Source organism: Camelus dromedarius, chromosome 12, assembly GCF_036321535.1.
Source record: "Camelus dromedarius isolate mCamDro1 chromosome 12, mCamDro1.pat, whole genome shotgun sequence".
Taxonomy (NCBI): domain Eukaryota; kingdom Metazoa; phylum Chordata; class Mammalia; order Artiodactyla; family Camelidae; genus Camelus; species Camelus dromedarius.
In genome coordinates, this window is record NC_087447.1 from 64,118,307 (window position 1) to 64,144,211 (window position 25,905).

Sequence of the window (25,905 nt, forward strand, 5' to 3'; positions counted from 1 at the left end):
AAGGAATTACCACTTGTTGAGTTTTGGTGTAGTTTCAAAGAATAGTCACACATATAAGACAAGGCTATTCCAGTACTCCTCCTTTTTCCAACTACGAATTTGAATGAGGCCAGATGTTCTTTGTCCACTTCAACTAAAAATCATGTAGCAATAGACTGACAGCAGTAAGAGCTGTGAGAATCCAGCTGTCTCCTATTAAGCCACACGTTAAAGAAATTTGCAAAATTATAAAACAATACCACTCTTCTCACTGCTTTTGTTTTATTTTATTTTATTTTTTGCATTTTAGAAATGAGTTTTCCTAAAACTATTTTATGTAACTTATAATGGGTTTATTCTTTTCAAATGAGTAACATGTATTTTAATATTGCTCAGTTTTAATTTCAAGTACAGTAAATACAGACAGGTATGGCCCACTTAAACAAAAGCTTTTTGGGTCCTCAGTAATTTTTAAGAGGGTAAAAGGGACCCTAAAACCAAAAAGTTTGAGCACTTTTTCTTTTTCTTTTTTGGAGTGGCAAAGATGATAGATGAGACCAGCTGGACTTGAGTCCTGGTTTTGCCATTTACTGGTTGCGTTACTTTTGGCAAGTTATTCTCAGTGCCTTAGTTTCCTCATCTGAGAAGTGAGGATCATCCTCTTAGAGCTGTTGTGAGGATGAAATGAGTTAACGTGAATTATTCAGAACATGTCCTTCACATAGAAAATTCTGAGTTGCGTTTGGTTACTTCCACTTCCCTCTTTCCAAGGCACATAGTTGATTTGCCTCCAGAAAATTGTGTTTTGCAGCGTTTAAAAGCCTTACCCATTTGTGTGAGGTCCAAAGAAACTGTAAATCGGGCGTTCGTACAGTGAACTCCATGAATTTAGTGTGTGTGCATTTCTCTCGAGCTGGCTCTGTAGGTCTTGACAGATTCTTTTGAAGAGGCTTCCGTGATACCAGACAAGCAGGCGAACGAGAGGAAAGAGGTTAAGTGTGGCTGCTCCGCACGGTTCTAGATCCAGTGTGTCTGCTCTGCAATGCACGTGGACACTGTGTCCTGGCTCCCCGCTCCATGCTACCATCCACCTGCCTGTGTTACTGCATTTGTGCACCGCTGGGCAGTCCTCTGCTTTATGCATCTGTCTCCCTCACAAATCTCAGATTTGGTCCTCATTCCGGGTACCGTCTTGCCCCATAGAGGCCCAGTGTCATAGGTCTTTGTGGAGTGAATAAATGAGTAGATGGAGTTAGTGAGTGATTTTGCATTCTGCTGCTAATCAAATTCACAGACCCCCTGACCCTCTGTAACTTGTAGGAGTTGTGAGGAGTCCAGATCCTATCACAAATATCTAGGTGGTTTTAAATATCATTTAAATACCATGGAGTGCTTTACAATGGAGTCAAAACTGAGTTTGCATCTCAGCATTAAGGCTCTGCACTGTGTGACCCAGAGCATGGCATTCCTGGTTTTGCGTAGGTAATAAAGGAGACTGTAGGACCTAATTCTCAGAGATGTGAGAATTACCTGAGATAATATTTGCATCATGTCATGTTCAGTAATGTTACTTTTTGTGCCTTCTTCCCTATAATTAGATGGTTACTTCTCTCATATGATTTGATGGCCTGGTTGGCTATGTGATGTCTGAGTTACAGATTTAGAAGTATTTGTCATGTGATATGGTAGGCAGTTTCCCCTGTTTTCCCTCATCATGTTGAATTAGATTTTTTTTTTTTTGAGGGGTAGGTAATTAGGTCTTTCTCTCTCTTTCTTTCTCTCTTTCTTTCTTCTTTCTAGTGGAGGTATGGGGGATTGAACCCAGGACCTTGTGCATGCTAAGCACACACTCCACCACTGAGCCATACCCTCTGCCCCTACTGTATCTTTATAACAATATTTTAGATGTAACTTAAATAGCTATATTTCCTTACCAGTCATTCAGGTTAGTAATTATGAAATATAGGGCATTACCACTATAGACTTCAAATCTGAATTTATTAAAAGTTAACATATTTAGGGCGATGGGTACAGCTCAGTGGTAGAGTGCATGCTTAGCATGCATGAGGTCCTGGATTCAATCCCCAATACCTCCAAAAAAAAAAAAAAAAGTAACAAATTTACACAAAGGATTCTGCACTTTAAAGAAGTCACTGCAGGTTGGCTGGCTGGTTGGTTTTAGAAAAAGTTGTCTCCTTTAACTTTTCATCATTATTTGGATTAATCAAATCTGACATGTTTTGGCTTAAAATGTGATCTGTTTACAAAATTTCAGTTTGTCATACCTTTTCAGTGCATGAGTTGTATGAGATCTTACATGGCAGAGAGGAATTGCAAGCTTCCCAAACCCGGCTCTGCATTCAAATCAACCATGAAGTGTGGCCAAAAAAATTCATGTCTGGTCCACACTTGTGGCGATCCTCATGTTACAGGTCTGGTGTCGGGGCTTGGAGGTGACATTTCTAACATGTTCCATGGATGACTCTGACACGCTGCAGGCTTTGGGATTCATTGTTAAAGTAGAGAGACACCATCATGAAAGTACTATGTGGTCACATGGAAGAGTGGGAAGGGTGGCTTCATCTGTTGCCTTGGTATTGGTGATTGGCAGGCAGTGTGCTCTTATTTTTTCTTTTTAAACTCAATAAAATAATTTTTATTGAAATATAGCTGGTAGAGTGTGCTCTTATTCCTTGAAGCTTTTGTAAGAAATAACTCAAGCAAAATAGTTCTGGATCCTTCTGTGCCTCGTATATGCAGGCACATAGGGAAGGAAGGAAACGTTCCCAGAGCCTTTCCCCATTATCCACAAGCAAGAGCATTTCATTAAAACTCCTCTAATATTAATGCAAGGAATTTGGTGGGAAAAGAGGGTTTAGAATTAAGTGTGCATTATTGAGGGATCTGGGGAAGGGAGATGAGTAAAAGGGCTTTGCTTTCGGAGAGGCTGAGGGGCTCTGCTGCTGCCTAGCGTTGTGGCTCCGGGCATGACGTGCCCGCCATGAGCCTTTATCTCTGTCTATAAAATGGGAATAGGGTGATGATAATTAAATACAATAATTTTTGTATCATCCCTGTACTTAATAGGCCCTCAGTATATGGTAGCTCCTGCTATTATTAATTATAGTCTTATTACTAAAGGGATGTTTAATTTCTTGGGTGATATTGGTTGATTTAGATTGTGTAGTTTGGCTTAAATGACTTCATGAGCCGATACTGACTTATGAGGTGGGTGAGTGTGCTAAGAAGAAATTGCAGAGACTAACTACTATATATAAAATAGATAAACAACAGGTTTCTTCTGTAGAGCACAGGGAACTATATTCAGTACCTTGCAGTAACCTATAATGAAAAAGAATATGAAAAGGAATATATGTGCATATATGTATGACTGAACTATTATGCTGTACACCAGAAATTGACACAACATTGTAAACTGACTAGACTTCAGTTGAAAAAAAAAAAAGAAGGAGAAGAAGAAGAAATGTACTTGCTTCCCGAGAGTCCCAGCCCCTGTGAGATGCTGCTGCCTGGCCGACCTCGCGGTGTCACTCAGCTGCAACAACCCGGGCTCAGAGGCCAGAGGCGTCTGATGAGCGGCTCCCCTCTCTCTGCAGTGTGGGTGAGCGAGGGAGCTTTGAGGAGCACAGCTGCATTCATGTTGGCGTTCTAGGTCTTGGGGTTTATTTTAAGGTTTTTCATCCTGTTTGTTTTCCTTTGTTCAAAAAACATTAAGTGCTTACTGTCTGCATTCCATGATGGAGACACGTTTAAGCAGTGGCGCTCACATGCTGGTAATATTTTTTCTCCCCCAGTGGGAATGTAATGTGACCAGGGCACCCGAAAGAATACCTCTGTGGTCCTGAGATAGGTATGAACAAGCAGACTATGTTTAAAGGTTATTTACATTTCAGTTATTTAATGAATATGGGGCTTATTTATTAAATTTATCAGAGTACGTAAGTTCTAGAGATCTATTACACAGCATAGTGCCTAGAGCTAACAGTGCTGTATTGTATACTTAAAATTTGCTAAGGAGATAGATCTTAAGATTTAAAAAAAATTTTTTTAAATTATAGTTGATTTACAGTTTTGCGTTACTTTCTGGTGTACAGCATAGTGATTCAGTTATATGTGTGTATATATATATTCTTTGTCATTATAGGTTATTTCAAGATATTGAATATAGTTCCCTGTGCTATATATAGTAGGACTTGCTGTTTATCTATTTTATATATAGTGGTGTGTATCTGTTAATCCCAAACTCCTAATTTATCCCTCCCTCATCCCCTTTCACCTCTGGTAACCATTAGTTTGTTTTCTATGTCTATGAGCCTGTTTCTGTTTTGTAAATAAGTTCATTAGTATCATTTTTTTTTTAAGATTTCACATATAAGTGATACCATATGATACTTATCTTTGTCTGACTTACTTAGTATGATAATCTCTAGGTCCATCTATGTTGCTGCAAATGGTGTTATTTTATTCTTTTCACGGCTCAGTACTATTGTTAAGATCTTAACACATGCGCACAATTGCAGGCACACACAATTAAGGGGGTGGGAGGAAGCTTTGGGAGGTGATGGATATGTCTGTGGCCTTGATGGTGGTGATGGTTTCATGGTATATACTTATCCTCAAACTCATTCAGTTGTATACACTAAATTTGTGCAGCTTTTTACGTACTGCAATAAAGTGGTGTAGAAGAAAAGCATACCTGGGGAAAGGAATCTCCGGAGTCCAGGTACTTCTAGTTGTAGATAAGTTAGACACCAGATATATCGCTGTGAAGGATGAATTATGATGTTATGTGCAATTGGAGTCAAGATATTTGCATAGCCTTTCGATTTGATGTTAAAATCCAAATTTAAAAGGTGACTTCTTCTTTGTGATAAGGTCCCTTTGTTCTGGCTACTGTCATGGTGTACTGCCTGTGACTCTGGACTGAGATGATTCCTTTTGTTTTTTTCTGATATGTACGTGGACACCTGCAGAAGTCTGATGACTCTGCTCCTGTTCCCAGACCTGTAAGGACATACAAACCCAGGGCTGCCTTTAGGGCACAGACCCCGGGCTCTGGGCCTGTGGGGGTGGGGGTTGAGTGGGACCAAAGAGCACCTGCCTCTAAATATGAGTTTATGAGTTTGTGTTCAAGCTACAGACTTCCCGTGATGTTGTTACCTCTAGTGTGTACAAAGCTCCTGCAGGATTTGGATCACAGCATACTTGTAATTAACCTGTTTTAGCACTAGATGGCTTTCTCCCCCCCCCCCCCCCCGAGTAGCTTTTACCAAGCCTCCATCTCCTGAGTAGTTTGAAAGAAACAAACTCACCTTTGAGTTAAGTGCTGTAGAATTAAGAATATGTTTATAACTAGTTATTTAAAAATGTATCTTAATTCCATTAACGTAGATTTATTGAGTGCCCATTATGTGCTGGAAACTGCTCAGGACTGAGTCATTGATTCAAAAAATATGCACTGAGCATCTCCTTTGATCTTATTTCTGCTAGACACTGGAGATGCAGAGGTAAATAAGACACGGTCCCTGCTGTTAATCAGCTTATGAGTTAATGAGGGGGAGGAAGCAAAAACCAAATTCACAGGCAGTTTAGTATGTCGTGGCATAAATGTGCCTGCATGCGATGGGAGCACAGGTGAGTGGCATAAAAAATTGGGGGCGGAGGGGCAGATGATTTCCTGGAGGAAGTGGTGTGAGCGTAGAGCTTCCAGACGTTCGGATAGTCAGTGTATATATTTTAGCATTTAGTGGATGCCAAAGTAAGAATTTCCTTTACTGATACGGGGAGGAAGGCCTTCCAAATAGAGGAAACTTTGAGGGGACTGCAAGAATTTCTCTAGGGTTTGTGCAAAAGATATTTGGGACAACAGATACCAGTTACTGTAACTCAAAGCAGAGCATGCTAAGTCACATAGTACTTAAGATACGAACAATGTTGTTTTCTTAGAATAGGGGTCAGAACAATTAATTTTTTTCTATAAAGTAAGTCTCTATCTATTAGAAGTTCTCAGTGGTAAGCAGAACCAAGTAACTCTGGCTAACTTAAGCAAAAGAGGAATTTATTGGACGTATGTCGGGCAGCTCACATATTAACGGGAAGGCACAGAAAATGGGCAGGAATCTAGGTGAAGATCTACCGGGAACCCAGCTACAGGTAGGCTTCTTGTCTAGTGAGGATGGGGGCCACCATGGACACCAGTGCTGCTCCTGGACTCCTGGGGATATTGTTACCACAGATAATTTATCAACACCCTTTGTTTTTGTGTCATTTCCTCAAGATTCAGAACGTTCGGTTGGAACATGAGTTGTCTGAGTCAAGGTCCTCCTAACTGCTAGAACAGGGAGGGGAGGGGACCTTTTGGCTTCTGTAACAGCGGGTAGACCCAGCCCCCCAGGCTTACACAGTGACTTCCGGGTTCTCCAACACTCTCAGTATTTAATTAGAGGTGATTTCCTGACTGTCAGGAAAATGGTAGGTAGTAGTTGAAAGTTGAACCACCTAAGTTCTTTTCCTTTTCTGCAGTGTTAGGAAAATAATGTGCTAGCACATTTATCTATTTATTTTTATTAAAGTGTAGTTGATTTACAATGTTGTGTTAGTTTCTGATGTACAGCAAAGTGACTCAGTAATGTTCTTTTTCATATTCTTTTCCAGTATGGTTTATTGTAGGCTATTGACTATAGTTCCCTGTGCTATCTAGTAGGACCTTGTTGTTGATCTATTTTGTATATAGTATCTGCTAATCCCAAAGTCTTAATTTTTTCCCTCCCCCACTTTCCCCTTTGGTAACCATAAGTTTGTTTTCTATGTTTATGAGTCTGTTTCTGTTTTGTAAATAAGTTCTTTTGTATCATTTTAGATTCCATGTATAAATGATGTCATGTGGTATTTGTCTTTCTCTGTCTGACTTACTTCATTTAGTATGATAATCTCTAGGTCCATCCATGTTACGCAAATGGCACTATTTCATTCTTTTTTATGGCTGAGTAGTATTCCATTGTATATATGTACCACAACTTCTTTATCCAGTCATCTATCGATGGACATTTAGGTTACTTCCATGTCTTGGCTATTGTAAATGGTGCTGCTATGAACATTGGGGTTCATGAATCTTCTCAAATTAGAGTTTTCTCTAGTTATATGCTCAGGAGTGGGACGACTGGATCATGTGATAACTCTATAGTGCTTTTAAAAACTCTCTTAAATACTGGATTCTGGGTCTGTAGATACAGCTTCATCCTCCTCCTTACCCATATCCATGCTCCAATGAATTCTCCATCCCTTAAAGAGATCAAATGCGTTTGTGACTCAGTCCTTGTGCTTCTCCTTTGCCTTGTTAGACTGTCTTCCTCACTAGCACCCTCTCCTCACCCTAGAGCAGATTAACGTCCTCCTCCTTTTCCCCGGTACTGCTCACGAGTCTCTTTCGCCTTTTCATTTTAGCTCTGAATCACCTCCATCAATCAACAAGTAGTAATAAATGACTCCTGAGCTCCCAGAGCTTTGTGTCCCTTTAACAGTGCACTTACGCTGTTCGGTGAAATTTGGGTGGTTGTGTTCCCATTGCCTCCAGAACCAAATCCTCATATCCTGCGGCCAAGGACGGTCTTCCTCATTACTCTGTTATTTACAGCTCCCAGTATAGCGCCCTGCTGAACCTAGTTGCTACTTTAAAGTTTAAGCGTATGTGCGCACTGATAATCTCTCAGAGATGTTTCTAAACAAGCATTACAGAATTAAACTTCACACAACTTTAGGTAAAGTTACTCATCACAAATTTCACTTTGAGAGAGTCCGCATGAAATAGGGACTGGTGTATAGATTTTACTTGTTTTCTAAATAGGTGAATTGATCCGAGGATTTGAATTCAGGTTCGGTGCCCAGGAGGACCACGTCATGTAGAGGCTGGGAATTTTAAAAACCTTACCTGCTCCCACCCCCTCCCCCATCTTGGGTTTCAAATGATGGCTCCTTGGGGGACAGTGAGTGAGAAGGCGTATTCAGCGGTGCGCCTACAGTTTGCTGTTAGAGATTCCTGTTTCCTTTTTAAATGTGTGTGCTGCGTGCAGGTGTTCACAGAGGAGGGTCCCGAGACCTGTCTGCTTCCTTCAGGCCTCGGGGTCCTGAGTGAGGGAGCTGGGGGAACAGACCAGCCCTTACTTTTCGGGTAGTGGTGGTGAGATCTCCGGGCTCCTTCTAAGCGCTGTTTCTAGGGCATCTGTCTCCCTGAGCAGAGTATTCTGTTCCCCGGAGACACCTCCAGTTCTGCCAGAATCAGCAGGCTTGGGTTACTTACATTTAACTTGGAGCCCTCTTGTACTCTCAGCAAATTCCTTAGCTCTCTGAAAGGAAAGGTGAAGCCACAGAATTATTTGTTGCTGTGGTTAAAATCTCTGTTATCAAGTTATAGGAGGTTATTCCGATCTCTACAGTGGACTTGTCTTTAAAGGCATCGGGAGGCTTTGGCTCCTGTGGAACTGGCAGGAAGTTTTGCACTTTGGCGCAGTGACAGCTGGGAATTTCGCAGTTGAGCGGGGGCTTTGAGCCTGCAGACCCTGGAGCACCGCTGTCAGCTGCAGCAGGGACAGCGAGTGCTCCCTCATCTTAGGGAACTGAGGGGTCCAGGGAATCCCCGGGAACTCTCCGAGACTCGCTTTTTGGGGACCTTTTCTTTTAACTTGGTGGTGAGACCATCCCAGTAGAAATGCTGAGTTCTCCATCAGTCAGCAGGTAGCATCCAGCAGAGAGCACATATGTACAGAAAGTAGCAAGTACATGGATGGTGCCTGTCTTCAGGCTCCGCGGGGAAGTAGCACCCGCCTGTATTAAGTGACGACTGCATACTACTAGGCAGTCAATGTTAAGTGCTAAGTGTGCTTTTCAGATCATCATTGCTGTGGCCCTTGAGAGAAGGAAGGCCAGTGCGGGGTGGGGGAGGGTGTTCTAGGGGAGGTGAACCTGAGGAGGTAAATCTGCTGGGGTGAATTTTAAAGGACCCGGGGAGGGGAGTGTGAAGCTAGCGGACGGCATTCCCAGCGGGGGCTTGGAGAATGAGGGCGGCATGTTCACGGGATGCTGGGATGCTGAGGGGACCAGCGAGACTGTTGACAGGTAAAGGAGGGGTCTGATTGTACACAGCCCTAAAGCCAAACAAAATTTGAACTTGAAGCTATAGCCAAAATGGTGATGTGCAAGGGACTGGCGTCATTGGAAGTGGAGTTCAACACCTGGTGGCTCCCAGTTGTGTGAGTGTTGGGTGATAGCGGCCTGACAGTTTGAATGTCCTCTGGTGTTTACACCTGAAGGAGACTTCCGAGCCTGCGATGGTGGTCTGTTTATGGATTCAGGATCTGATCTCAGGGAATGAACTCGTTGTGAAGCGATGAGCAGGTGACCTGCCGTGCCTCGTGCCTCCCCCAGGAAGCCCACTTCATTTTACCTCAATTCATTTCTCCTTCAGCCATGAGGCCGTCGTTACTGCTCCTATGGAGTGAGGAGAAAAGTCTCATTCAGGATCACTTTCCCTAAAGGCGTCTGGACAGTGACAAAGAAAGTAAGAGCGTAAAACCATCATGAGAAGGAAGTTTTTGGTGCTTTGGGAGCCAGGCAGAAGCAGTCACACTCGTAAAGAGAGAAGCAAAGGATTCTTCGTGTGGACAAATGACATGCAGTTTTTGTAAAGAAAAAGGGACTATTCTTGGCGAAATGGGCCATCGTCAATATAAGACAGAAGCATCGAACCCTCAGTCTAGAATTTTAGAATTTCACCCTCTGCTGAGTTCAGCACAAACAGATGTCTCCCTTTCCTTCAGGCGGGAGTCCTAAGGGGCTGCGCGCCCCCTGCCCAGAGGGAGACCCTGGGCTGGTTTTCTGTTGCTTCTCCCACTCTCCCCACGCCGACTAAATCTGTGTCAGCCACGGGCCTCAGATGAAGGTCTGGTTTGAAAGTAGGTGACTGCAAGTTACTAAGTCAAGAGCGCCTTCCGCGGAAATTATCTTTGCAAAGCTGTGAGAGGCGACTCCATGTACAGATTACACAGTGTTGAGCCGGCAGAATCCTTGGTTGGCCGTGGACTCCCCTAAAAACCGGCATTGTCACTTAGGTCCTGGGCCCGAGCCAGGCCTTGCGGTGCTGACCGAGTAGGGGTGGTATCCTGGGGTCCCCTGTGGTTTCTCACAGCTTGTGCCTCCGGGGATGGAGAAGTGCTAACGAGGAACAGCATTTCTGCTCATGTCAGATGCTGATGCCCAGTTTTTTAATTTCAGATACCCTAGACCCTGTTGGTGAGATTAGGTACCCTGCATTTTGCATAAGAAAATAGACTCGGTGCTACCGGAGTGCCTGATGAAGACCCTGAGCTCAAATAAGAAAGGGAGAGATTAGGTGCAGGTGGGACTGGGGATGGAGCCACGCGTCCGTCTTTGCTGCAGAGCCCAGGACTCTCATGTGGATGCTGAGATGCCTGTTACTGTCATTTTACCTTGGCTTCCAGGTGAGGGAGCTGGAAGTGAAAGGTTCCCTTAGGGTGTGGCAGGGCTGGGGTGGCGCACATGGTTGTCTCTTGCCTTAGTGAAGTGTTGATACCTGGGCCTGTCTGTCTGCAATTCTTTTTTTTTTTTTTTTTAACACAAGCATTTATTTCTTGCTGATATTAAGTCCTCTTGGAGGGAGCAGGTGCAGGGGTATATGTGGGTCCTCTGATCGTTCAGGGATATAGCCTGATGGATACTCTGTCATCTTCAATACAGGGCTCCCATGCTTGCTTTAAGCATCAGCATGTGGCCACCCAAGAGGGGAGGAGAGTACGATTCATCTGTGAGAGGGTTTTATGAGCCAGTCCTAGAAGTAGCACATATCTTTTCTGATAACCTTCAGAACTCAGTTATACAATCAAATTTTTCTACGCATGAGGCTGGGAAAAGTAGATTCTGTGTGTCCCCAGGAAGACTAGAGAAAGGGGTTTGGTGAACACATAGCAAATCTCTGTCACAGTCCCAGTGTCTAAGAACAAATACAGTGTCATCTTTTTCCCTTGCATAGAAGCACCTCCTCCCCTCTCCAAAGATCTCTTCCATCTCTAAATTGCAACGTCTGTTCTGACCGTCTGCACAGCCAGCCTTGGCCCCTCACCTCGGAGGAGAGGGGGCAGCAGTGGGAAAAGATCTCGTGGTCGGTGTGCAGGCCGCCAGGTCTTAAATGACTATTGATGTGGAGCTGGGTGTCCTGTCCTTCAGTCTGCACAGGCGTGTGTGTGAAGCGTGTTAGCTCTTTCTTAACACTGAGGTCTATAGAAGAAAGGGTGAAAGGCGGGCGCATCTTTGGTGCCCTCTGTGCTCAGCCCCTGCCCGCCTTCAAGCCCTGTCCTCTGCGGCTGGAGCCCTTGAGCGGACTCTCACTTGGCAGGCTGTTGGTGCCCTGGTGCCCTGGTGACTCGGAGCGGCTTAGTGCCGGGCTCTTAGCTGGGCTCTGCGTTGAAAGCATGTATCTATACACACACACGTGCCCTGCACATTCCTTTATAAACCCATACATATGTAGTCACATACATTGTTTTTTGGGGCAAGATTTCTTTTTTAATTACTGTTTTAGTTCGAAATGATTATAGACTTACCGTAAGTTGAAGAAGAAGAACAAAGAGGCTCCGTGTACTCTTCACCCTGTACCACCCCCGCCCCCAATGGTAGCATCTTCGTGACTATGACAAAACCAGGAAATCGACATTGGTACGATCCACAAATCTTACTCAGATTTTGCCAGTTTCATATGTGCTTATGTGTTATACACGTATGTTCTTAGGCCTCAAGGTTATTGGCAGTTTATTCTCTGTTATCACTTGAAAATTTTAGTCACATGACTAGACGGTGTGACCTGAAGCAGTCATATGCTGGCACGTGCCATTTGTGACCCACATCTACAGTCAGAGAACACCACACTTTCTCCACTGAAGTGTGTGGGTTCTCAGCTCCTGCCTGACTCTGATTTGGTGGGGGAGCGGCTGAGGATGCAGGAGGTGTGTTTGTGGGTTTTTTGTTTGTTTCTTTTCTTGTGTGTACTGTTCTCCCACTAGCTTGGGGCTTCTCAGCGCTGACTGCATGTTGGAATCATACAAGTTGCTTTATAAAATCAGGATGCCTGGGCCCTGTCCCAGGGATTCTGACTGACCAGGTCTGGGTGAGGCAGGGGTACTGGAGTTGTCAAAGCTCCTAGGTGATGCTACCGGGTGGCCAAGGTTGCACTGTGCGTCTCTCCAACTTTCCACTGAAATTTTCCACCTGCCCAAAGCAGACGCCAGGCCAGGATCTGCCTTTGGATCCAGGTCGTCAATGACTCCTCAGTTTAGCCTGAGACTTTTAGGTTTATAAATGTAGACAGTGAGGGCCAGAAAAGGCTGCATTTCTTTCCTGGGTAGTCCTTGCAGGTTGGCCAAAAAGAGAACACGGACAGATACTGTCACAGGCGCTGGAACTGTGATTTAGTATGCCATTCATACTTGTTTATATTCATCCTTAAGATCTAAGTCACAACTACATGATTTATTTTAATGTTCTAAGGTAAATATCCTAGTTGTTAAAAATTTTTTTCTTTTTCTCTCTAGCCCAGACGTGCCTATGAGACATGTGAGCACACATACAAATAATATTTCAGGGGTAGAGGTAAAGAAACTGAGAAAGAAGATGAATAAATCCCCATCACAGCCTCACAGAGCAATTAGTTGCTTCCTACTAGCTTTGGCCTTATGGGGGCTGGGCAGATAACAATCCTGGCAGGAAATTTCAGATGATCTGTTTGAAGTGATGGCTGAAAAACATTATTTGTCTTCTAATGGGATTGTCATTTTTGCTTTGTTTTCTTTATGTTTTTGTGTTTTGTTTTGTTTTGATGGACGCCCTGGGAATTGAACCCGGTACCTCGCTCGTGCTAATCATGGTGTCTCCCACTGAGCTATACCCACCTTCCCCAAATGGGATTATCTTTGGGGCCGGGATTTTAATAATAATACTAAAAAAAAAATAGCACGACTCTTTCCTCAGAGTCAGTGAAGTTACTTTTGCCAAAAAGAGGCTTCCACGTGGAGCCCAGGCAGACCTCAGTGCAGAGAGGACAGGCAGCCCAGATCCATCACGCGGGGTGTTCCCGCGACGCTGTATGGGCCGCATCAGTGCACTGCCGTGGTATCCTGTGTTCAGTGGCTGTACGGTTGTCACGTTGAATTGGAACAGGAGGCACACGACGGTGTGTGTGTGACGCAGGTACCCTGGAGCTGAAAGGCTGGTGCTTGGCAGAGGGAACCCATGACCCAGGCTCGCATTGCCACTCGAGGGTCAGAGACCATAGAGCGGGGCTGCGTGCCCTGGGCCCGGCTGGGACGGGCTCCCGCTAACACGTGGTCTGGCCAAATGACCAGCCTTCTCTGTATCTTCCCTATATTCCAAGAGACAGCTGCTCTTCCCATTTTAGTTTTCCTTTTCTGGCCTCCCTGTCCCCCCCACCCCCCTCACACTTTCCGTGCCCCTACCTTGACCTTCCAGAACCTGGTGACTCGTCCGCGTCCACAGGCGACTTGATTTCTGTCTCTGCCGCCGCCCTTGGCAGTGGGTTGTGTGAATGCGTCCCTGCTTTCGCTCAGTGTGTCTTGAAAATTGTTATTGTGACCTCCCGGGTCATTCTGGTGGGTGGCTAGACTTGTGATGATGCTGAATAGTAACTTTGGAATTTTATGAATCAAAAAGACAGAGCTTCCCCTGCCAGTGGAAATTTGTGTGGGAGAAAGCCTGGTGTGAGTCAGGCAGGGAGGAGGGCCAGGACGATGTTATTGACACTAATATGCACTTTGCTTTTTGCCCCCAGGTCCCCCTTCTGCCTGTTACAGCCCCAGTAGCCCCGTCCAGATTCTGGAAGACCCCAACTACTTTTTCGCAGACTTTCAGCCCTATTCCGGGAGGCATGAAGCATCTCCTTTGACGGTGGAGGCAAACAGTAACATCAGGGAAAAAGCTGGTAAGTTATTCTACTGGCACTTGCGTTGGAAAAGCAGAACAATCTTATGTTTCTCGTTTTTAGCTCTTTTGCTTAATTTTTTCTCTGTCCTCGTTTTAAAAAATCGCATGTTGGATTATTGGTTGTCTCTTCATTGGTAGGTGCCTTATTTTTTTGTGCCAAAGTGTTGATAGACTATTTTATTCTAATATGTGACTCAGTGGAGAGAGTTCCTAAGTATCTAGGAACTTCAGAATTATACCATTTATTTCCTAATTTTTCTCTAGTTCCTAAATATTCTGCTGTACCTTCCCAGAATCTTGCATTTCTTTTTTTTCTTTTCTGCTTTCACTTTTACCTCCTTTTGCAAATCATTCAGAAATTCAGAGAAATTCAAAACTACAGTAGGGAAAGAACTGCCTCCTTTGTAAAAACTTCCTGCCTGTTTTTGAGGCCTTTTGAGTTTGGTGAGACCGTGAAGGAATAAACCACTTTAAGAAAAGATCTCAAGGTTCTTGCCCAATGTGCTTACGAAAAGGGAATTGAATAGTGTTCATGCTTGGTGAGACCCCATTCCTTTTTTATTATTCATCCCCTCAAATCATTTTCCTTTGGAAATATATTTTTATTTGAATTTGTATTTGTTTATTTTAAAGTGTGGATTTTTATTTGCATTTGCTTTGTTTCCTTAAGCCCTGAGGGTAAGGACTGTCCTCGTCACTCTCTTAACCCCCGCTCCTCTCAGAATGCCTGAATGTAACAGGTTGGCACTTGGTATTTGCGGACTGAGTGATGGCCCAACTCAACCCACACTGATAACTTATTCCTTGCGTTCTTCCCTGCTTATTATAGTTTTTGGCAGTTTCATCTTGTGTGGCTTTTCAGTGATCTGTTTTTGTTGTTTAAAAATTTGTATTGTTGAACTTTGGTTTTATATTTCAGTTACCATAAACATTCTCTGAAGGTGAGGGCAAAGTTTGAATTTCCTCCATGTGGCGTCTTGTGATGCAGATCTGAAGCCCGACTGTTATATAGAGGAGAGAGGTTCAGAGAAGCCAAGTAATTTGCCTGAGGTCACAGAGGTGTGATTTGGCAGTAGATCAGAGTTGAGCTTCAGGAACCAGTCTATAAAGTTCTTTACTCAACAGTTCTGTCCTGAATGCCTTCTGTGTAACGGGGTGGTGTTCTAGGCACTGGGATTTAACAGGTAAAACTCTGTTCTCTGGTGCTTGAATTCTAGAAGAGGAAGACAGATGATAAATACAGTGTTGATTGAAAGGAGAAGAAGCCAGAAGTAAAAGCTATTAGGCTGTTCAGGACATTTAAGCAACTGGCTAGGAGAGCTGGAACCCAGGGAGTGGGTGAAGGCATGGACGTTGGGGCTGCAGTCTTTGCTGTTACAGAGACACTAAAAATGTCATCTACCAGCACCTTTTCTCATATTTTAATACCAAAAAAGAGTAAGAGGGAGGTAATCCTGGAGAGCAGCCCTTGCCAAAAAAAGGACAGTAACCCCAATAACACATGTCTGTGTGTCTACACATACACATGTGTGAGTGTATGTGTATCTATGTATCTAGCGAGCATATCACACCACCTTTATTTTTTTCTCGTTTTACTGAAAAACTAGCTTGGCACTTGATTAAATGTGGGGAGCGAAGGAGACAAAAGGGTCAAAATTGAATGTGAAATTTCTACCTGGATGTCTCTTAGGATAAGGATGCCATTTTTGGGAAAAAATAAAGGCAGCCTTGGGGAAGAAGGATGGTTTGGGGGGAAATGATGTGTTCTGTGTATGAATGAAAACACAAAACTGTCATTGCATGGAATTGTAGAGTTGAAGTCTCTTAGAGATGGGCTAGCTCAATTCTCTCAATTTACAGGTGAGGGTATTGAGCTCAAAGAGAACAGGTGATTCGCTCAAGGGCTTGCCAGTAGTAAGTGGTAGAATTTTTATTATCCTAATGCTATAAATATTCTCAACATAATACTTCCTCGTACTATTGTGAAACGGGGTCAGTTTTACGGTTCATAGCACTCAGATCTTCTTTTACTGGTTAAATGTTTGACCCTCCGTACATGCAGGCACTGGGTCGTGTGCTAGGGAGACCCCGATGAGGAGGCATGATCTTTGCCTTTAAGGAATTTAGAGTCTTGTATACATAAATAATTGCCTTCTACTGTGATCATCACTCTAGCGGAGACAGAACAGCGGAGCGTGGACAATGGAGAAGGAGGGCTCAAGCCTGCTGGGCTGCAGCAGGAAGGGTTTCACTGAGAAGGTTGCCTTGGAGCCATCGTTCAGAGCAGGTCTAGGAATTTCCCAAGAAGATGTGGTGAGAGGCATCTTTCTAGGCAGAGGGACGGATGGGAGCGAAGTCCTGGAATCAAGAGAGAGCCGGCATGTCTGGAAACTGTATGTCCTTAGGTATTGCTGGAACTTGAACTTGAACTCCGAGGGGTTGCCAGTGAGGGGCCAGAGATGTCATGAGGTTGCTGGATAGGTAAGCAGTCCCTAAGATGGACTGTCAGCCTCATCCTGTAATTAATTGTTGAGGAATTTTGTGCAGGGGAGTGATATGATTAAGTTTTTCATTTTGAACAATCTTTCAGGGTAGTGTGGAAGACAGGCTGGAGTCTGAGGGGTGGGTTTGGAAGTGGGAAGGAGGCTAGTGTCAGAGAAATCGAGGAAGCTGTTGGAATGGTTTGGGTATGAGGCTTCAAGGGCTTGTAATGTGATTTCGTTGTGGAATGAGTTGGATCCTGGATCTGTCTTTTCGTGCCTCTGTGACCTCGCTGATTTACCTTCTCCAAACCTCTGCTTTATCTGTAAGGTGAGGGAATTAATGCCTGCTTCATGCGATGATATATGGAATAAACTAAACAAATGAGAGAATTTAATACAGTACCTGGGATATTATATGCACTTTAAAGATGGTTCTTGTGGTTGTGTTGTGGTTATTAATAACGAACTCTGAGACTGGCATGGGAAGAAAGAGGAGAGTTGGAGTGATGTTTCATTTTCGGGGTGGAATTGACAGGCAGACAGTGTCTGGATGTTGGGGGTAATGGAGAGGAAGGAATTTGGGAAAACTCCCAGGCTTGGCAAAGAGTAGACAAGGTAGGGATACAGGGGTTGGGTGGGTGGGTGAGTCTCTTGAGGGGAGGAAGACATGTTGAGTCTGGAGGACCCACAGACCATCGGCTGGTGGTTATAGATGTGTGGGCCACGAGTCAGTACTTGCAGATGGACAGTGGATGTGATGAGGTTCTGTCGAGTGAGGGTGGAAGAGAACTCGGGGCCAAGCTGTGGGAAACACTAGCATTTAAGAGGCAGGTGGAGAAATGGGAGCCAGAAATGGAGTGTACAGAGAAGAAGCAGGATCCAGAACCAGGAGAGGGGGCAGCCTGGATGCCAAGTGAGGAGAGCATTTCAAGAAATAGGTGATTAGTCCCACTTCTGGGCACATATCCTGAGGAACCTCTAATTTGAAAAGATACACGCGCCCCAGTGTTCATAGCAGCACTATTTACAGTAGCCAAGACATGGAAACAACCCAAATGTCCATGGACAGATGACTAGATAAAGAAGTTGTGGTATATATTTATATTTATACAATGGAATTCTACTCAGTCATAAAAAAGAATGCAACAATGCCATTTGCAGCAACATGGATGGACCTAGAGATTATCATACTGAGTGAAATGTCAGACAGAGAAAGACAAATATCATATGATACCACTTATATGTGGAATCTAAAAAAAAAAAGATACAAATGAACTTACTTACAAAACAGAGACTCAGACATAGAAAAGAAACTTAGAGTTACCAAAGGGGAAAGGAGGAAGGAGGGATAAATTAGGAGTTTGGGATGAGCAGGTACAAACTATTATATATAAACTGGATAAACAAGGGCCTACTGGATAGCACAAGGTACTACATTTAATGTCTTGTAATAACCTATAATGAAAAAGAATATATATACACATATACGTATAACTGAATCATGATGCTGTATACCAGAAACTACCATGACACTGTAAATCAACTATACTTCAGTTAAAAAAAAAAAAAAAAGAGTAGTGATCAGCATGCGAAATGCTTCAGAAAAGTTAAGCTGGCAGGTTCTCCCTGGGCTTGATTACTAATCAGAGCAGTGGGGAGGGCGGTGGATGGAGCATTTGGAAAGGGGAGATGGCAAGTGTAGATTGCTTTCTGAGAATAATCAGAAGAGGGGGGGAAACAGGGGGAGGGTATAGCTCAAGTGGTAGAGTGGGTGCTTAGCATGCACAAGGTCCTGGGTTCAATCCCCAGTACCTTCAATTTAAAAAAATAATCAAATAAATAAACCTAATTGCCTCCCCCACCCCAGCCCCCAAAAACACTAAAAAAAAAAAAAAATGAATAAATAAGAAGAGGAGGAGGGAAGGAGAGAGACGGGGTGGCAGTTAGAGGTTTACATGGGGCTGTGAAAAGGTGGTTTCTTTTTGTTTGGTTTTGGTTTTTGCTTGTAATTTTTTTAAGATGGGAAAGACTTGGCTTGTTTATATGCTGAAGAGAAGGGGCCAGTTGGGAGCTTGAAGGGAAAGGAGGCCCAAAGGCCTGAGCAAGGTCAAGGAGGCAGCAGGAGGCGAGGGAAGGGAGCACAGGGGAGTCTCTTTGAATTGGAGAAAAGCTTCCCTGAGAAACCACAGGGTAAATGAGGGTGATGGTGTGTTTGAAATCTTTAAATGCCACTATCATTAGAAAGTTCCTTGTTCACCTCGTTCATCCAAACCTATGTTCCCGTGGAACAGCCTGATCTCTTTTTCCCATGTTTATCTTCTAGTTGAGGATCCTCTTTGTAACTTCCACTCCCCGAACTTCCCGAGGATCTCAGAGGTGGAAATGAGAGGTTCCGAGGATGCGGCAGCTGGAACAGTGTTACAGCGGCTGATCCAGGAGCAACTGCGGTATGGCACCCCGACCGAGAACATGAACTTGCTGGCCATTCAGCACCAGGCCACAGGGAGTGCAGGACCAGCCCACCCCGCCAACAGCTTTTCTTCCACGGAAAACCTCACTCAAGAAGACCCACAAATGGTCTACCAGTCAGCACGCCAGGAGCCGCAGGGTCAGGAACACCAGGTGGACAATACGGTGATGGAGAAACAGGTCCGGTCCACGCAGCCCCAGCAGAACAACGAGGAGCTGCCCACGTACGAGGAGGCCAAAGCCCAGTCCCAGTTCTTCCGGGGGCAGCAGCCGCAGCCGCAGCCACAGCAGCAGGGGGTGGTGGGTCACGGTTACTACATGGCCGGGGGCCCCAGTCAGAAGGCCCGGACGGAGGGCAGGCCCACGGTGAACCGTGCCAACAGCGGACAGGCGCACAAAGACGAGGCGCTGAAGGAACTGAAGCAGGGCCACGTCCGCTCTCTCAGCGAGAGGATCATGCAGCTGTCGTTGGAGAGGAACGGTGCCAAGCAACACCTCCCTGGCTCAGGGAACGGAAAGGGGTTCAAGGCAGGAGGGGGGCCCTCCCCAGCCCAGCCTGCAGCTAAAGTGCTGGACCCCCGAGGTCCTCCACCCGAGTACCCCTTCAAGACCAAGCAGATGGTGTCCCCGGTCAGCAAGACCCAGGAGCATGGACTTTTCTACAGTGACCAGCACCCTGGGATGCTGCATGAGATGGCCAAGCCTTACCCTGCCCCGCAGCCTGCGAGGACAGAAGTGGCCGTCCTGAGGTACCAGCCACCCCCAGAGTACGGGGTAACGAGGTGATTATCAAGCCTAGAGAGTTTTTTAAAGCAATTTAAAATTTTTTTTATTGAAGTATAGTTGATGTATATTATGATATGTTACAGGTGTACAATATAGTGATTCATAATTTTTAAAGGTTATAGTCCATTTATAGTTATTATAAAATACTGATTATATTCCCCATGTTGTACAATATATCCTTATATCTTATTTTATACCTAATAGTTTGTATCTTTTAATCCACCACCATCTTGCCCTTACCCACTTCCCTTTCCCAACTGTAACCACTAATTTGTCCTGCCTCTAAGTCTGCTTCTTTTTTGTTATATTCACCAGTTTATTGTATTTTATAGATTCCACATATAAGTGTTATCATACATTATCTGTCTTTATCTGTCTGATTGATCTCACTTAGCATAATGCCCTCCAAGTCCACCCATGTTGCTGCAGATGGCAAAATTTCATTCTTTTTAGTGGCTGAGTAATATTCTATTATTTATAGACCACATCTTCTTTATCCATTTATCTGTTGGTGGACACTTAGGTTACTTCCATATCTTGGCAATTGTAAATAACACTGCTGTGAACATTGGGGTGTGTATCTTTTTGAATTAGTGTGCTTGTTTTTTTCAGATATATACCTAGGATTGGAATTGCTGGGTCATATGGTAGTTCTATTTTTAGTTTTTTTGAGGAACTTCTCTTCTGTTTTCCACAGTAAGCCTAGTGATTTAACGCATGCTTTTAGCACTCATTATTTTCAAGGCATGTTAGGTTTTTGTCATTGGTTTTTTTCTTGAGTGTAATATTTAATAAGCCACCTTTTGGCCAAAATACATAGAGTGAAACAGAACAAAGGGAAATTGGGGATTTTCTCCAAAGGTAACAGAAGGCAATTGGGGATTTGTGAGTTTAGGGGAGGGGCCCCTGTTGTTGGCCGTCCTTGGGAGCTCGGCCTAATGGCCTGGCAAAGCAGTGATTTTCCTGGCTGGCGTCGTGGAGAGTGTCCAAACTCCTGGAACATGTTATTACCATGGAGTTTTATAGTCGTTTTTCATTGTAGATTTCAAAGAAAAAGTAGTCTGAACCCTAAAACAGAGGACTTAAAGGGACCATAGAAATCATATAGTCCCACCACCGTATGCAGCAGATGAGAAACTGAAGCCCAGAGAGGTTAATAAGCCCCCACAATGTGCGACTCTGGGGCAGCTGGAGCTAGGCTCCAGTATCCTGACTGTCCAGATCTTTTTTTCTGCATTGCTGTAACTCCTCTTAAGACTGGCTGATGGATTCAACAACACTTACTGAGTGTGTGCTCTGTGCAGCCCTGTACGCGGTTCGGAGATAAAGATATGGCTCCTACCCTCAAGGTCCTTCCAGCCTTGTCTCAGGAGGAACCAGCATCTGAACAGATCCTTGCAGTGTGGCGTGCTCTTTTAGGATCGAAGTTTGCAGAGAATGTCAAGGGACCAGAGAGGGTGGTATGGCTCTCACTGGAGGGACTGGGGAGAGCTGCCCAGAGGAGGTGACATTTGAGTTGGGTCTTGAAGAACAAATGAGAGTTGCGGGGTAGAGGTGAAGTAGTAGGTACGACACAGTGGAATGCCATTCCTTTTCTTTTTGCGGGTGCCAGGATTTTATTTCCTTAGACAGAAAGTTTAGGAGGTTTTGTCCAGTATGAGCTATGGTAACGCAGAGCCCTGGTGGGGCAGGGTGGTTTGGAAGTGGCAAAAGGTGTGTTTGGACAGGAAAGTTGGTGAAGATCTTTGAGAATCATACTGAAGAGTTTAGAATTTATCTGTTATTAATTGGGAAAATCAGTGTTTTTAAGTGGAGACTATGTGGATGTTTAATAGGCTGACTTCAGTGGAGTGAAGGATGAATTAGAGGAAAGGGAGACTGGAGGCCATGAGGACCTCTAGGGACAGTTTCAACTGTCTGGATAAGAATTGGTGATGGTAGCTGAGGTTTAAGGCCATCGATATAGGGGAGCATTATGGGCTAAGAGAAATAGAATGGGCAGGATTTAATGACTGATCGGATAGGGAAGTTGAGGAATAATGGGGTAATTGGAAATAAGACAATTGGAAAACAAGGTCTCAGGAGAGAAATTGGGTCTGGAGATACAAATTTGGGAATTGTCAGCATTTAGAAGTGCTGAGCTTGCTCGAGGAGAGGTTGGAGCGCGAGCAGACAAGTGGCCGCTGCCTGTTAATGGATATGTCTTCGTTCTCACCCAGGGCTTTATTTATCTGTTTCAAATCGGAGCGGTTCCCCCACCCCCGGAACAACCCCCACGGCTGCCTGCAGAGCGTACCTTGGCTGAACGTCTTCCGCAAAGGGAGACCGGGCCTTGGCAGGGAGGGCGAGCTGGCCGACCTGCCCGTCACTTCCCAGCTGCTGACACGTTTCCCCACATTAGGTGGAGAATGTCAGCTGGGAGGTGCCGTCCCCACCTCCAGGCCTGAGACGGGCGGCAGCTTGTACTGTTTTTAAATTGAAATCTAGTCAGTTTACAGTGTTGTGTCAGTTTCTGGTGTACAGCATAATGTTTCAGCCATACACACACACACACGTTTCTTTTCATATTCTTTTTCATTGTAGATTACTACAAGATATTGAATATAGTTCCCTGTGCTATACAGTATGAACTTGTTGTTTATCTATTTGATATATAGTAGTTAGTATCTGCAAATCTTGAACTCCCAATTTATCCCTTCCCACCCCTTGCCCCCCAGGTAGGTAACCGTAAGTTTGTTTTCTTTGTCTGTGTGTGTTTCTGTTTTGTGAATAAAGAACTCGTATTTCTAAAGCAAGCACAGTCTGACCCCACTGGGAATTGAAGATGGGGTCTGGTGAGGGGGGTGCCTCTTGATTTTACTCTTTTATGACACCTTGAGCCCAGGAAAATTTAAACTTACAGGCTATCAGGTCTGAGGAGGAAGAAAATGAATCTTCAAATCTCTGGTATTAGCACCGCCTTGATTTACCCGAGTTGTTTAAAATCATCCATGGTGCTTATCCCAGAACCCTATCAGAGTTGGGTTTGTGGCGGTTCACGTTTTATCCTAATCATTTAATTCAGCCCCTTGAGTGTGATGGAAAGTGAAAGTCTCCCCAGACGACGCCTCCTTCCTTCTCCTCGGCTTCGCTCTTTGTTAAACGACAGTGTGTGAAGTGGGAGGTGCGACGTGAGAGGGAGACCCGGTCGGGGGGAGAGGGCAGCTCTTCCTGGAGGCTCCCCAGCTGTTTGCAGACGGGGTCACGTGTCTCAAAGTTGTGACGTCAGAAAGAAGAAAAGTGTGAGGGATCTGAGCCAATAGGCAGGCTTGGCAGCTGGGTTGACACGACACATCAGAATGTCCCAGAGGACGTAACAGACAGGCCATTGAGGCTGGGCCCAGCGCCATGGCTCGCCAGCGTGGCTCCAGCAGCCCAGCCTTTGGCTGCAGGGTAAGCATGGTCACATCCACGCCAGTCCTGCTTCAGACACATTCAGTGTGGCCTGAACCCCCAGGGTTGGGGCTGAAGCTCAGCAGTACGTGATGTTCAAGTTCTCTTCGACCCAAGAGGAGAGCAAGGCTCCTTTTAATGTCACTGACACATTCCCTGGTGCTTGCTGGGTTATCAGTTTGTCACTAACAGTGGTGGTTTGGGAAGCTGCAGGCTGTGGGCTGACACCTCACAGACTGCGAGACGCGGAGAGGCCTCTGACTGAGATCACGGGGTCCACGTCCTGGCCTCGTGCTGCAGAAACGGGCTGAGGGTGCTGTGAATGGTCAGTGCTCTGACCCAACCCACCACGATGTTGAGACTTCACTGCTTTTTGCCTGGAGGTGGAAAGGTCCAAACTGCATAGAGCTGAAGAGAGAGGAGTAAGAACTTGGAGTTCTCGCCTTCATTACTGACTCCCCATGGCTTACAGATTCTCTCACCTGCTCTGATCTGCCGCAGATGGGGGTGTGGGCTGGGTCATGGGCTCCTTTCATGGGAAACTCCATGGAGAGCCACCCGTCAAGGTCACCTTGACCTGCCCACCTTGGCCCTTTTCATGAGTGAGCTCGCGGGGCTGGGGAGGTGGGGGGACCAGGGCGACCACACCCCACTGAGGTAGCCAGTGGGGACCTCCAGGACACACGAGCCCGCCCTGGATAAAGGCTCTGGGCTTGTTCCTGTGCCATTTCCTTTTCCTGCATCCTGAAAGTGGAAATGGATACACATGAGGACAAGGTGAGAACTGGACAGGTCGTTCTGTGGAGAATTAGGCTTAAAAAGAATAAAAGGAAGCATCTGGATATTAACTCTGCCACACTGTGGAAACAGACCAGGTCCAGAAGTAGTGACTTGGCACAGGCTGACTGTACTGTTAATGGAAGTGAATGCAGGAAGGAATACCAGTGGATGGTCTGATTTTTATCAAAGCAGTTTGGAGTATATTAGTCAAAGGCATGCTTGTTTTCCAGAGAAATCTGTCCATATTTCTAAAAGTGGAAACTGAAGATGCTAAAAAAATTACTTAAAATATTCTACCTTCTTAATACAGCCACTATTCACTTTTTTCCTGTACAAATTAATTTTTTCATGTTATAATCATAGATTATATTCAGTTTGGTATCTGCTTTTTTAAGATAATATCATATTACGAGCTTTTTTTCTGCAGTGTCTAATTGTTTTCATAACCATCGTTTTTATTGCTGCTGTAACATTTCATAAAGTGTATAATTTACATCGTTTTCTCTATAAATAGTGAAGTGACTATCATCATGCATATCACTTTTTTCATATTTCGGTTTATTTCTTTGGGAATCATTATTTAGAAAGGAAATCATTGGGTAAATTGTAGCAAACAGTTAATGACTTGATATCAGACAAATTTGTAAAGACATTCTAGTGCCTGTCTCACTGCCCTTGGACCAACACTAGTCATAAGTTATAAAACTTGGCTAATATAATAGGCAGATTGTGTTAAGTTTTTATTTTAATTTGCACTTATTAGCTCAGTTAATGGGGGGGCACATATATTTTACTAGTTAGATTGAGTTGGTTTTGAAAATTGGCCCTTGGTGTTTTTTGTTCATATGATCTATATATTTTAATGGCTTCAGAGAAAACTAAAACCTGTTTTCCTCAACACTTGCCCTGATTTTCCTGTTTCTAGAACTCTGTCTCCTCCCTCAGCAGGTAACGGAGCAGAGGCACGGGTGGCAGCAGCAGGATTAAGCCTTCAAGTGCCCACCGTGCGCCAGGCACGGGTGGCTCACCTGCCTTCATATTCACAACAGTTCTAGGGGTGGGGACTGTTAATAGCCCCACTGATGATGTGGGATCTATGCTGTGATAAAAACAGGCTCAGAGAGAGAGGTGAAAATCCCGGGCACCAGCTCGGACATGTGGCCTCTCCCCTGAGTGCAAGCACTCGACCACTGTCAGAGGTTTCAGGTGTTCTTCAGTGTCACTTAGCAGAGACTTTCTAATCAGATTTTTACATCACCCTGATGTCCAGCCCACGCTCTGCCCACCTGGTTTTTTCGGGAGGACCAGGATACGCTTTCTCTCCAGCGATCTCTGAAGACTTGGGAGCAGACTGGAGCTTGCTGACGGCTGTAGGCTGCAAGCTGTGGTCTGCCTGTGGTTTGCCGTCATTTGGAGGTCGGGGACCGGGGCGGAGCTGTCTGTTTGCTTTAGCCTGTTTTTAGCAGAAGGTGGCAGGGATGGAAGATGATAAGTGCTATTTGAATGATTTGGATGGTTTTTTTATGTTTCAGGCAGGATCAGCTTGGGAAAAAGACTAAAAACGACTCCTGTTAGTGAAAGGAGCACTCTCTTTCTGCCTTTGCTTCTTTTGCCCTTTTTCTTGGCTGAATCTTGCCTGTTCAGCACAGGGGGTTTGATTTACTAGCTTCCCAGAAGCAGAGAAGAGTGGTAACTGTGTATTAATACTTATTCATCTATGAATGTATTAGTTTTATTCTTGGCATAGAGATAGATACTTCATGAAAGTGCAGAATGGTGGGGTTTGACCCAGCCCTTCCGTCCTGGGCTGAAACGAGCATCTTCCGATAAGATGACGTCAGAGCCAGCGGTGCTGTGGGTCCCCTTCCACAGAGCAAGCTTGCGCCTCTTCTTCCCAGGCCAGCCATCACCACCATCCTTCCCATCAAAGCAGGGGCTGCTCGCAGTTTCCTGC

At 44.8% G+C, this 25,905-nt stretch overlaps 1 protein-coding gene across 4 annotated transcripts in view; it reads left to right on the forward strand.

Moving 5' to 3' along the window:
- The window catches only part of AMOTL1 (angiomotin like 1), a 126,624-nt gene that overhangs the window by 39,147 nt on the left and 61,572 nt on the right, over window positions 1-25,905 (forward strand). For all 4 annotated transcript variants that reach the window (XM_064492831.1, XM_064492829.1, XM_064492830.1 and 1 more), the window contains 2 exons: window positions 13,850-13,999; window positions 18,808-19,735. In XM_064492831.1, the coding sequence (XP_064348901.1) occupies window positions 18,867-19,735 (869 nt within the window). In that variant the 5' untranslated portion in view covers window positions 13,850-13,999; window positions 18,808-18,866. The remainder of the gene's footprint in view (window positions 1-13,849; window positions 14,000-18,807; window positions 19,736-25,905) is intronic.